This window comes from Bos taurus, chromosome 3 (assembly GCF_002263795.3).
Source record: "Bos taurus isolate L1 Dominette 01449 registration number 42190680 breed Hereford chromosome 3, ARS-UCD2.0, whole genome shotgun sequence".
In the NCBI taxonomy this organism is placed as follows: domain Eukaryota; kingdom Metazoa; phylum Chordata; class Mammalia; order Artiodactyla; family Bovidae; genus Bos; species Bos taurus.
Genome location: NC_037330.1, coordinates 70,006,466 through 70,020,234, shown reverse-complemented (window position 1 = coordinate 70,020,234; position 13,769 = coordinate 70,006,466). Strand labels below are relative to the sequence as shown.

Here is a 13,769-nt window from a genome sequence, read left to right as displayed (position 1 = left end):
ACTGAACTGTATTAATGAATTGTGCAGTGTTAAGTTAGCAGTATGCTTTAGCTTATTCAATAGATGAGGCAAATGTGAAAACAGATTAAGCTGACTTTTACAAAATAATTATTCCTTTATCTTTTTGAATGGGAATAAATCTTCCATTTTGAAATGTATATAAAATGCTAGTCTCTAGATTCTTAACATTGCTTTTTAAACAACTTTTTAAAATGTTTACTCTACAAGACTAACCTGTAAAAGAAATAACAAATAAACTTGGAAAATACAAATAGTAAAAACACTTCCACATGGCATATGAGCCAGAAGCCAATGACGGCCCTGAATTATAAAAGTTAGCAGTGCTTTCTGTTCACTATGAAAGCAGGATTCCCTGTTCAAACTAGCAGTTGTTATTCAACAGAACAAATCAGGTCAAGAGAATCAACCATACAACAACAGACAGGAGGCTGTGTTCATATGAAGAAAAACAAGAACAAAAATAACAATCAAACCTCATTTCCTGAGACATAATGTTAATGGCTTCCCTAGTGGCTCAGTTGGTAAAGAATCCACCAGCAATGCAGAATGCAGGAGACCTGGGTTCGATTCCTGGTCAGGATGATCCCCTGAAGAAGTAAATGGCAACCCACTCCAATAATAATGCCTAGGAAATCCCATGGAGAGGATCCTGGTGGGCTAAGTCCATGGGTTTGCAAAGAGCTGGACATGACCGAGCGACTAACATATACATTATTGATGGCAAGATTCCCAGGTAATTATCCTTTTATTTAGTTTAGATAAAGACTTCCAACACAGAACACTGCTAGGAAGTAACCTTAGTTTGGTGCTATGTAAAACTGATATAAGGCAAGTACTACATGTAAAATAAACTAGAAAACCACCATTTTTAATTGCTTCTAGAATTTATTGCAATTACCATGTTATAATAACAAAAGCAGATCATTCTTAATGCATCTAATTTGATTATTAATTTAAATAACAATATATGATCCCAATCACACAAAGAGATAATTCTAAATTTACTTTGAAGTTGAATCAATCAATACATATCTATTTGGAACCTATGCACCCAGTATCATTATAGCAGAAAGAAAGCTGCTGTTCTCACAGAATATGTGGCTCATTAACCTAGTGAATATCATAAAATATTGGGAATATTGGGAAAATAACAAATTTCTCTGGAAACTTTTTATCTTGCCTTTCTGAGAAACTTGTAGATCTAGATGAGTTAGTTTGGGAAAGGGGTCTCATTTACTCCAGAGAATCATCAGAGTCCAATATAGTTCTGGGCTAATCAGAGATTAAAGAACCTTTTATAAGGAGAAATAGGCTTGGAAATGGAGAAGGCAATGGCACCCCACTCCAGTACTCTTGCCTGGAAAATCCCATGGATGAAGGAGCCTGGTAGGCTGTAGCCCATGGAGTCACTAAGAGATGGACACGGCTGAGCGACTTCCCTTTCACTTTTCACTTTCATGCATTGGAGAAGGAAATGGCAACCCACTCCAGTGTTCTTGCCTGGAGAATCCCAGGGACAGTGGAGCCTGGTGGGCTTCCATCTGTGGGGTCGCACAGAGTCGGACACGACTGAAGCGACTTAGCAGCAGCAGCAGGCTTGGAAATCAAGCAGTCCTATTTTGAATTAGTATGTTTTAGTCAAAGGTATGGGATTAATGATTAGTATCGGTTAGGAATTTCTGTAATGTCCTCCAATGCCAAGTGACCACTAACATCCTATTTCCTATTACAGTGATTCCTTGATGAGAAGTAGAAGGCATAAAGAAAGTTGCCAGCTATAAAATAAACAGTACTCCAATGCTTATGATCACTAAAGACAAACCTTTTTTTTTAAATGTTAAGGAACTCACTGAATCAAATGAATGCTAAGTAGAGCAAACAGTGTACATAAAACTGAGATATGAAACCTCTAATTACACAGGAAATCAATGGAAGGACTGATCAGTTTAAGAGAAGAATCATTTTTCCAGTAGCCCCACTGCTATGAATGATATTTTCATGAGCTTGGGTAGCCTTCTCCAGTAAATACTGGGGACCGATTACCGGTCTCAACCAACCAATTTCCATTCCGGCTTGAAGGGCTGCTGCAAACTGCTGAAATTCCTCCTGAGGGAAAGAAAACATCTTTTTCAGTAGAGGAACACATGACAATTTTCAGAAGCATTAACATTTTTCAGAGTCTAAGAAAGCAGTAAGAGTTTTCTCGTAAATGTGTGGCTTTTGTCAACTTGTCCAGAACTACAAAAAAGTAGTTTCCTATAGGTTAAACAACACTGCAATTTGTCTGTGGCGGTCTCAGTTTACAAAATACTTATTGTTGTGGAGTAATTAGTAATTACCAACAGTATCTCCTCTCTCCTTCGTAAGTGCCCTGGCTTGGAAAATAAATTATATTGTAACCCTAGTTACCTTCCAGGGATTAATCCTTAACCCACTTAGATAACTAACCTTAACATCGACTTAAATTTTCAGTCTGCCTGACTAGGCAAATTACAGCAATGTATCAGAATCACTTTTCTACCTTGGTGGATGAAAACAGAGTAACTCCTTTTATGCTAGATTCCTTTGTCATGGTGTCCCGTGGGTTTATTTCAATAGTGCCTCTGCTGCCAACAACCTAGTATGGAAAACAACATGTCTACAGTTAAAGATTACTGCAAAATAGTGTTAAATTACGAAAAAACTGCAAAGTGATTAAAAAAAATGAAATACTTACTATTACTCGTCCTCCGTGTGACAAAAGATTCAAATCATTACTAAGATTTACGTTAGCTAACATTTCAATAATCACATCAACTCCTTTTTCACCAACAGATTTCTATATAATATAAAAGAATGCAGAGTAGATTAGAAAAAAAAAAGATTATCATAGTGCCATATATTACAGAAATATATTTCAAATGACACAAAATGCTATATTTTAAAGAGTAATAATGCCAATTCTAAGATAATTTAATTATACAGTGATGCTGTAATTCCAACGTACCAGCCACATCTAAAATGACAGATTTGTATTAAATAAATTACTATAATGAAATAAAATTTGTCCGAAATTTTCATGTGTTTCGACTCAACTTGACTATAAAGTACTTCTTCCTTAGGTGAAAATGTTCTGTCTTCAAAATATATTTTAATAGAGGAAGAAGCAACAAATCAAAAATCAAAAACTGCATTGGTGCTCCCATTTTTATTAAAAAACAGACAACAAAAGAAAAAAAATACTGACTTTTTGGTATTGCAGTATTCTGTGTGTGTGTGCATTTAGTTGTGTTCTCGGTGGTCTACAATCAGCTTGGCACACTACTCCTTTTCTTTTGGGCTTTCTGATGTCAATTCCCAACATCTAAAACCGGCCCTTAAATAAGCTAAGCTATACATTTTCATTTTAAGAAAAAAATGAACACCTATGCCCAGCACTGTGTGAGGTATTATGAATGTCAAGATGGACATAGAGAACCCAAAATAGAGGAAAATGGAAAACACTACAATTAAAGGTGTGATGTGATGGGCTAAGTACTGCATTGAAAGTGAAAGTGAAGTCGTGTTTGACTCTTTTCGACCCCATGGACTGTAGCCTACCAGGTTCCTCCGTCCATGGGATTTTCCAGGCAAGAGTACTGGAGTGGGGTGCCATTGCCTTCTCCAGGGGATCTTCCCAACCCAGGGGTCCAACCCGAGTCTCCTGTACTGCAGAGACGCTTTACCACCTGAGCCACCAGGGAAACAAACCATAGGTTTTAGAGGGAAAGTTACAATTCTGATCACCTGTAAAGGTCAAAGGTAATTCCACAGGGATGACAACCTGGCCCTGAGGGATAAGTAGGAGTTCTTAAGAAGAACAGAAGGAATAAGGGGCAAGGAGAAGCTAGACAGGTGGCAGTCAGTCTGGACCAAAGAAACAGAAGAGCAAAGATGTAGGGATGGAGAGTAAAAGCTGGAACTGGAAAGTGGCCCAGCAGAGCTGGAGTATGCATTTGTGAAGGAGATGGGGGCGGGGGTGGGAGCGGAGAGGTAGGAGATAAGAGACTACACATTGGTTCAGACCACAAAAATACATCAAATGCCACATTAAAAGATTTGGACTTTGTGGACACAGATGTTCATTAGTTAATTCTTGTGCCAGGCACTGTTTTAGGCACTGGAAGTACAGCAAGGAACAAGAAAACAGAAATTCCTATTCTTCTGGAGCTCTCGTTTATTTCTGAGGATGTTTTTCTTTTTCTTTCTTTGAAACAGAGAACCAAATAACTCTGGAGACAGCAGAGGAGACAGAAGGGGGCATTAGCTCAGCTGTGAGTAAGAGTCAAGACTGGAAAAGATGAGGACTAAATGAAGTTACAACAGTGAAGGGGAAAGAAACAGAGACATATATGAAAGGCATGTCAGAGATGAAGCTGATAGATACCGTGACCAATTTGATGTGCAGGAGGGAGAAAGGTGATTAAACAACAGGAACAGGAAATGAAATGTGGGTGTCTATCCTGAGGGACCAGATGAATGGCCATGTCAAGCAGGCTGATGGTGTGAAGGAATGAAACAGGCCAGAGACAGTGCTGGAAACCAGCAGCCTAAGGACGTGTATGAGATGGATCAGGATGAAGGTGCAGCACCAGAGAAAGTGAGAGACCAAGAGGAAAGACCTATGGAAGACCAAGTGAAATGAAGAGGAGGGAGACTAAAAGTGAAGTTAGAGAAGTGAGAAGAGAGCCAGCTTCCAGGAGGTGTGGTCAGGGTCAAGTTCAATGAGAACTGAGCCAAGAGCAGCTGACTGGTGAGGGGATTATCAGTGCCCCTGACACGCCCCGTAAGTAGCTGGTGTGTGCATGCGGGCTAAGTCACTTCAGTAGTGTTCGACTCTTTGCGACCCCATGGTCTGTAGCCCACCAGGCTCCTCCATCCATGGAATTCTCCAGGCAAGAATATTGGGATGGGTTGCACTTCTTGAGGGTATCTTCCCGACCCAGGGATCGAACCTTGCATCTCTCACATCTCCTACACTGTCAGGCATGTTCTTTACCACTAGGGCCACCTGGAAAGCCCTGGGGTGGAAGCAAAATTGCAGTGGGAGGTAAGGAAGTAAAAGCAGTTTAAGTACTCCCTACTTTTTCAAGAAATGTGTGGTAAAGGAGGGAAGGGGAGGAGAAAAGGTTAAGAGAATGTTTTTGGAGAAAGAGAGACTTAAGCAGAAGGAAACAGTATAAGAGATAGAAGCTATAAGGTCTTGTGGTCTTAGAATTATATTGCAAAACAAAAACCTATTCTTAAAATAACTGGCCAATTTTCATCTTTGATAATGATATCAGGAGTGCATGCTCAACCAATTTTGTATTCCTCAACATATACAAAGGACAGCCTTTATTCAGTTTTTTGGCAAGATGATTTAGAGGTAATAAACAAACTCACACTCATTTTCCCCTCTTTTGTAATGACCTTGTTTACACTGTCATCAGTACCTGGGATATCCTAATTCTTTCTCAACATGAGCAAGTAGTTTAAGGTCAGCAAAGTAATCAGTGTTTAGTAAATTGTTACTATGGCAAAGATGGAGAACTCCAGAACCTGCTTGAATTCCACTGCAACAATGGAATAGATGTAACAGCAACTAAATTCTGCCTCACTATTTTTGATGAGGTAGTGGTTTCTCCTCCAAAAACATCCAATAAACAAAGAAACTTAATTCCCTAGGCCAGACAGATCCAGTTTGTAATCCATGGATAATTCAACTTTCTATGGAAAATTTACACCAATAGAAGTTATATTAAGAATACCTTTTTGATGCCAGAGGTGGGGCAAGGGGTGCGGGATGGGTGAAATGGATAAAGGTGGGATCAAAAGGCACAAATTTCCAGTTGTAAAATAAATAAATCATGAGGATGTAATGGACAGTGACTACAGTTAGGAATACTGTTATTACATGTTTGAAAGTTGCTAAGAGAATAGATCTTAAAAGTTCTCATCACAAGAAACAAAATTTTATAACTATGTATGGGGACAGATGTTAACTAAATTTACTGTGGTGATCATTTCACAATATATAAAAATACATGTTTAAAAAATGCCTTACAGCTGCAAATACAAAGCTGTGGCTTTACTTAAAATGTGATTTGCATTAAAGAGTACTGATTTTTATAACTATAAGCCTCTAGAGAGGCTATATTTTATTTAGTAAAAATAAACAAGACAGAAATGATAGTGAAGGTTTGAAAAGTAGACATCTCTACTTTTAAATTAATTAAAGCTTTAAAACACATAGGCAAAACAAACAACTTTAAGAGGGTAGTTGATAAAAAAAAATTACAAAAGAACATGAAACAAAATGTTAGTTTTATAAAATTATAGAACAATTTTACCTTAATTTTATCAATATAGTCAGCTTCTTTGTGATTAAACACTTTGTGGGCTCCATTTTCCAAAACAATCTTTTGTCCTTCCTCAGTACTAGCTGTGCCCAAAACCTTTAAGCCGTAAGCTCTTGCAATTTGGCATGCTGCTATTCCAACCTTAAAAAACAAAATACAGCCCAGGAGTTTTAGGAACTTTGCATCTCTGCAAACATTTATTAAATACATACAATTAAAATAAGGTTCTTCTAGGTTCTAGAGTATTGCTAATAAATGTTAAGGGTCTAAACAAAGAAATAAGAAACACTGTGCAAAACACTTAGCATCTGCTTTGTGCAGAAGATATAGGGTTTAAAGATGGTTCAAAATATGCTCAGTGACTTCATACTTTAACAGTACACATAAAATACTACATAACAACAGTAAGTCATCTATCACTTACGTGGAAGAGATAGGTATGTACATGGGCAAATCTATATTCATGAATATGATAAATATTTATTATTTACTACGTGCAAGACATATGATAGACGGAGTGCCTGAAAAACTATGGATGGAGGTTCGTGACATTTTACAGGAGGCAGCGATCAAGATCATCCCCAAGAAAAAGAAATTCAAAAATGCAAAATGGTTGTCTGAGGAGGCCTTACAAATAATTGTGAAAAGAAGAGAAGTGAAAGGCAAAGGAGAAAAGGAAAGATATACCTTTTTGAAGGCAGAGTTCCAAAGAATAGCAAGCAGAGATAAGAAAGTCTTCCTCAGAGATCAATGCAAAGAAATAGAGGAAAACAACAGAATGGGAAAGACTAGAGATCTCTTCAAGAAAATTAATGATACCAAGGGAATATTTCATGCAAAGATGGGCACAATAAACAACAGAAATGGTATGGACCTAACAGAAGCAGAAGATATTAAGAGGTGATAAGAATACACAGAAGAACCATACAAAAAGGATCTTCATGATCCAGATAACCATGATGGCGTGATCACTCACCTAGAGCCAGACATCCTGGAATGTGAAGTCAAGTGGGCCTTAGGAAGCATCACTACAAAGCTAATGGAGGTGATGGAATTCAGTTGAGCTATTTCAAATCCTAAAAGATGATGCTGTGAAAGTGCTGCACTCCATATGCTAGCAAATTTGGAAAACTCAGCAGTGGCCACAGGACTGGAAAAGGTCAGTTTTCAATCCAATCCTTAAGAAAGGCAATGCCAAAGAATGTTCAAACTATTGCACAACTGCACTCATCTCACATGCTAGCAAAGTAATGCTCAAAATTCTCCAAGCCAGGCTTCAACAACCAAGAACTTCCACATGTTCAAGCTGGATTTAGAAGGCAGAGGAACCAGAGATCAAATTGCCAACATCTGTTGGATCATCAAAAAAGCAAGAGAATACCAGAAAAATATCTGCTTTATTGATTACACCAAAGCCTTTATTGTGTAGATCACAACAAACTGTGGAAAATTCTTAAAGAGATGGGAATACCAGACCACCTGACCTGCCTCTTGAGAAATCTGTATGCAGGTCAAGAAGCAACAGTTAGAATTGGACACGGAACAACAGACCAGTTCCAAATAGGGAAAGGAGTATGTCAAGGCTGTATATTGTCACCCTGCTTATTTAACTTATCTGCAGAGTACATCATGTGAAATGCCAGGCTGGATGAAGCACAAATTGGAATCAAGATTGCCAGAAGAAATATCAATAACCTCAGATACGCAGATGATACCACCCTTATGGCAGAAAGCAAAGAACTACAGGGCCTCTTGATGAAAGTGAAAGAGGAGGGTGAAAAAGTTGGCTTAAAACTCAACATTCAGAAAACTAAGTTCACGGCATCTGGTCCCATCACTTCATGGCAAATAGATGAGGAAACAATGCAAACAGTTACAGACTTTATCTTTTTGGGTTCTAAAATTACTGCAGATGGTGACTGAAGCCATGAAATTAAAAGATACTTGCTCCTTTAAGAAAACCTATGACCAACCTAGACAGCATATTAAAAAGCAGAGACATTACTTTGCCAACAAAGGTCCATCTAGTCAAAGCTATGGTTTCTCAGTAGTCATGTATGAATGCAAGAGTTGGACCATAAAGAAAGCTGAGCACCGATGAATGATGCTTTTGAACTGTGGTGTTGGAGAAAACTCTTGAGAGTCCCTTGGACTGCAAGAAGATCAGAGTAGTCAATCCTAAAGGAAATCAGTCCTGAATATTCATTGGAAGGACTGATGCTGAAACTGAAGCTCCAATACTTTGGCCACCTGATGTGAAGAACTGACTCATTAGAAAAGACCCTGATGCTGGGAAAGATTGAAGGCAGGAGGAAAAGGGAATGACAGAGGATGAGATTGTTGGATGGCATCACAGACTCAATGGACATGAGTTTGAGTAAACTCTGGAGTTGGTGATTGACAGGGAAGTCTGGCATGCTGTAGTCCATGGGGTCGCAGAGTCGGATGCAAGTGAATTGACTGAACTGACGTGCAAGATGTGGTTCTTCACACATGAATGTATGTTCTTAGGAAGGGGGAGATAATAAACACGTGAAGAAATAAACAAATAAATTCAGAGAATGAAAAATACTTGAAAAAAATAGCATATTGGGTTATAAAGAGATAGAGAACCAGGCCAATTAGGTCATCAGGAAAGGCATTCTGAAGAGACCTGAATGGAGAGAGGGACAAGCACCATCTGGGACAGGTCTGGGACGACTGCTGGAGGATGCTATAGGCTGAATGGTCACGGCTATCCTGCTGAAGTGCGAATGAACTTGGGGCATTCAAACATCAGAAAGACGGTCAAGAGGCTTAAGGGCAGGACATGTGGAAGGGAGCAAAAGATGAGGCCAGAGAGGTACAGAAAGGCCAAGGCACACAAGGCCTTGAAGGTAAAGACTTTGGATTATATTTAAGAGCCATGCAGAACTACTGGAGAGTTTAAGCAGGAGAGGGATATGATCTGAATTGGGCTTTTAATAGAACATTCTAATTATATGGGTGGCAAAAAGAAGGTAGGGGGACATGGGAGCAGGAAGATAAGGACTTCATCAAAGACTGGAGGTGGGAGGTGAGGAATAGAGAAAAATCAAGAATGTCTCCTCGGTCTCAGGCCAGAATAACTGGGTAGATTGACTTGGATGAGGAAGATGAGAAAGGATCAAGTTTGTGACAGCATCAAGAATTCACTTTGAACACACTGGATTCACCCAACTATAGATGCTCAATCATTAGTTGAATATGATAATGGACTTGAAAAGAGTTCAGAATTGGACACATACATTTGAGAATCATCAGTTTATAGATAGTACTTAAAGCCACAGGATTGCATGAGATCACTAGAGCACTAGATAAATGTGCTAAGCATAAAGGAGAAATACAACTATTTTAGGAATATAGATAAAAGCAATCATTTAAATTCTAATACTAGGAAACATGTTTGACCCCATGCCAAATGAACGGTACAGATAAGGGTCAGCCCATACATTTAGAATCAGCTTTCCCACGCTTGGCACTATTGGCCCAGGTAATTCTTTGCTGTGGGGACTATGCTGTGCAATGAAGGGTGCTTAGAAGGAGCATGCCCAGTTTCTGTCCACTGGATGCCAGATCCTTTCATCCAGTTGTGACAACCAAAAATGTCCCCAGACGCCACCAAATGTCCCCAAGTGGGAGAAGAGATGGTATGAAATTACCCCTTATTGAAAACCACTGATTTAAAGGAAGATACAGTCATTATGGACTGGGCAAGATAGAAGAGAATTGAGATGAAAAAGATGATGGAAACTAATTAAAATTGTAACAGAATCACAAACTCCCAAGCCTGAAATAAGACCTTAAAGACTGTATGGCATATGGGAGTGAGGAGCCTGAACCCCGCTGGGTTATGATGAGGATTTGTTTGATTTAACCAAAACAAACACAGGGAACTCACTCTGAGTGTGAGAGACATTCAGTTCCACGAAATACCAATACACCATGGGGTTAGCATGGTTGATTTTTGCTACTTTAATTTTTCAATTAAAAAAAAGGGGGGCCTCTAATAAAACCACAATTTAACCTAAGAGATAATGTAAATATTATCTCCTTATGATCTAACTACTTCAAAGGGGCACTCAAGAGCTATTTTAAAGAGTTGCTTATTCTATTCTTGTCAACAATTATACTAACAATATTTTCAATAGATTATATACTATTATGTGTCAACTATTTTTTCTTCTATTTATTTTGCTAACAATAAAACAGAGCACTCCCCACCAACATATCAGGATGTTGGCTGTGTTCACAAATTCTACACAGTTTTAAATACACAACATAATCCCAAAGGAATGTGATTTAAATGAGGACAGAAAGTACAAATAGAAGCAAGACAAAACTCAGCACTGTTTCCCCCTGATGGGCAGAGAGGATCAGAAGCGCTTCACACACCAGGTCGCCAGCCTATCCCTGCCAGCCAAGGATTTAACAAACTCAGCCAGCATGGAGAACAGTCTGGATTTGGCTTTAAAAAAAAAATCATGATGAAGCGACCTGGCTTTTTACAAGAGGGTAAAGGGAATAAAAAGAGATTTTCTATAAACTCGTCTCTCCCCTTCCTACTGAAATCTCTCTTTTTGACACAGATCACAAGGTTAGCTCTGTGAAAGCCAAGGCAATTTAAATAAATGCATGTTGGACAGATTCTGTCCTTATTTAGCATTAAATTTATTTATTTAGGGCTAAATTTAATTTAACCCCCAAACTGCCTCTTCAGTGAGGCTAAACAACGGGAGTTTTTGACAAGGGTATGTGTCATATTTTCTCAAGCCCCAGAAAGACAATCTTGGTGTTTTTTTAAGTAAACAGTCTGTGAAATCCTTGAGTTGATCTATTGGAAGTACATAGGAAGCTGGGCTTGAAACCTCATGATACATCCACGGAAAGTAACAATTATACAGAGGTTTGAATTCTCTGTACTACCTGTCCACTTTTAGAGGTAAATGCATTTTCAGGATGCCCCTCATTATGCCGGAAACAATCTGCCATTAATAGGTTACTTCTTTCCATCTCCTCTCTGGAATACAGTGTCCTGAAAAGGTTAATCTGCTTCCTCATACATCCAGCCCCAGGCCCTGTATTTTAAAAAAGCGAAATCGTGTCTCCAAAATTTCTAAAGCCTCTACATGCAGGATAGAGGTCATGTGGATTTCTTGTTAAATTCCAACCTCAGAGCTCTAACTTTCCTCTAAGCTCCTCAGAGGCAGATTGACAGCCAGTTTCTTGAAGAGGTTTCTGACAGCTCTGTGTTGGGTGATTTCACTGCAGGGCTGGTTTGATAAGTTCTGAGCATTCCCCAACGCCCACCCCCTCACACACACCCATTAGCATTTTAAGTTGTGGGTTGTGGTGTGAAGGACACAGCTGTATACTATGCACCCTGCGAATGTCATCAAAGCGCAGCAGGCGAGCAGGAAGGGAGCTGGAAAGGATGAAGAACTCACAGTGTGGCTTTGCAGTGCTGTCTGGGGCAACAGAGGTAAAGCTTTAATGAGCCTTTATCCAAGGGGATGTGGAATTTATATTAACCTTAAAGGACTGTTTAAAATTCTAAATAAATATTCTTATAACATTCACTTCTTGAAAAGAAAAACAAAGCCCGTTTATCTTGGTCCATACCCAACACAGGTGGAAAACCGAATGCATGCATTTCTGATCGGGTAATCTGTTGAATTTATTAACCAAGAAATGCTAAACGAATATGATGGGGAATCACCTTCAGAAGACAGAATCTAAAGTCTCACTACAAAAAGAAAAAAGTCATCACCCTTGACTATATTTATAAATTTGGTTTTTAAAAGCAACTTAAAGAAATATAATGTGAAACCCACAAACATAACCTCTAAAAAAAAAGCAAAAAACTTAAAGAAGAAATACTTACTCCTCCACTAGCTCCATGAACCAGAACACTTTCTCCAGGTTTCACACAGGCACTGAAAAAGAAAGCACAGGTTCATCGCCTTACTTTGGAGCTAATTAAGCTCAGTATTTGTCATAATTCTTAAGAAAATTCTACCTTCATTTCAACCAACAGTTACCCAAAGAGGAAACTCATCCTGATAGACAACCTGAGATATTCTCCACGCTCCCCAGACTCAAACAATGGTTCTTTAGAGCCACAGATAAAAGAAAACATTCAATTCATTTATTCATTCAACAAATGTCTACTGGGAGTCAACCATGTGCCAGATATTGTTGGGGCGCCAGGATCATAATCGTGCTACCTGCTAAGAGGCTTTGTGGATGTGCCAAGGGAAATTGCTTCACCCAGAAGAACTGGAGTCTCCCATTCATTCCCATAGAAAGTGTCTCAAAAACGGTCATTACAGCTCAGTCTTTATTTCATGGTTCAGACTCACACCTGAGTAAATGCAGCAGCTACTGTCTTCCTTCTCCATGACTTTCAAAACCTGGCTCCAAGCCCTTGTTTCAGAAACCAATGCTGAGTCAGCAATGGGAAGAGAGTAAGAAATATAACAAGTCCTGTCACACAGGTTCCCCTACCACCCCCTAAAATGCCCAGAGCCTCTGGTAGAATGACATATTCTTTTGACCTCTGGTTCACCCACTCCTTTTCTATTACACTGAAAGCAAAAACATGCAGCAAGACACAGTGATGCTTTATTATTTCACATGGACAAATGCTGATGTCACAGGCCAGCAACAGCTGTGTGGTCCAGATCTGACTCTCAGTGAGGATCCCTTGTTTACCAGGACAGTAGGGGGTGGTCACCCTGTAGAGTGGAGAAGGAATGGAAACCCACTCCAATAGTTTCACCTGGAAAATCCCATGGACAGAGGAACCTGGTGGGCTATACAATCCATGGGGTCGCAAAGGGTCTGATACAACTTAGCAACTAAATCACACCACCCTGTACAGATATTCTGTTCAATCTGAGAGTGAGAACACAGTCACCCAGAGTCCTGCTCAAGGCCGTGTGCCAACAGCTGACAAATGGCAGCTGTGAGTCAGTAAATGAAGTTTCTCCAACATGCTCGCTTGGGGATGGGGGGTTGAGCACAGTGAGTTAAACTGAGGGTTTGGAGTGATAAACTGAGACAGCTATTCCAAAACACTTTGACATTTTAAAAAGTAAAATACAAATTTAAGGGAATAGGATTACTAATATTATACTCTGGGTCATGAAATACTTTCAATGATTTTTTTCCAAATCTTATAAACAAGTCTCCACACACTAAGTACATTGTCCTAAACCCCTGGGCCTGCAGCAGGTGGAGAAAAAGCAGGCAAACTGTCTACTGGGTCTCCATGGCTACCATCCTTCTAGCCTTGTGGAGTCACTGTGATGGTGAAGTTTAAGTGTCAGCTTGGCTGGGCCATGGTGCTAGATATGGGTCAAACATTCT

The 13,769-nt window shown here is 39.3% G+C and overlaps 1 protein-coding gene across 4 annotated transcripts in view; it reads right to left on the bottom strand.

The window, feature by feature from the left end:
* Window positions 1-886: 886 nt before the first annotated feature.
* Window positions 887-13,769, bottom strand: part of CRYZ (crystallin zeta) — a 28,631-nt gene continuing 15,748 nt past the window's right edge. For all 4 annotated transcript variants that reach the window (XM_010803365.4, XM_059881483.1, XM_005204366.4 and 1 more), the window contains 5 exon segments: window positions 12,283-12,334; window positions 6,372-6,521; window positions 2,738-2,839; window positions 2,543-2,638; window positions 887-2,127 (listed from right to left, as the gene is read on the bottom strand). In XM_010803365.4, coding sequence (XP_010801667.1) covers window positions 1,963-2,127; window positions 2,543-2,638; window positions 2,738-2,839; window positions 6,372-6,521; window positions 12,283-12,334 — 565 coding nt within the window. In that variant the 3' untranslated portion in view covers window positions 887-1,962.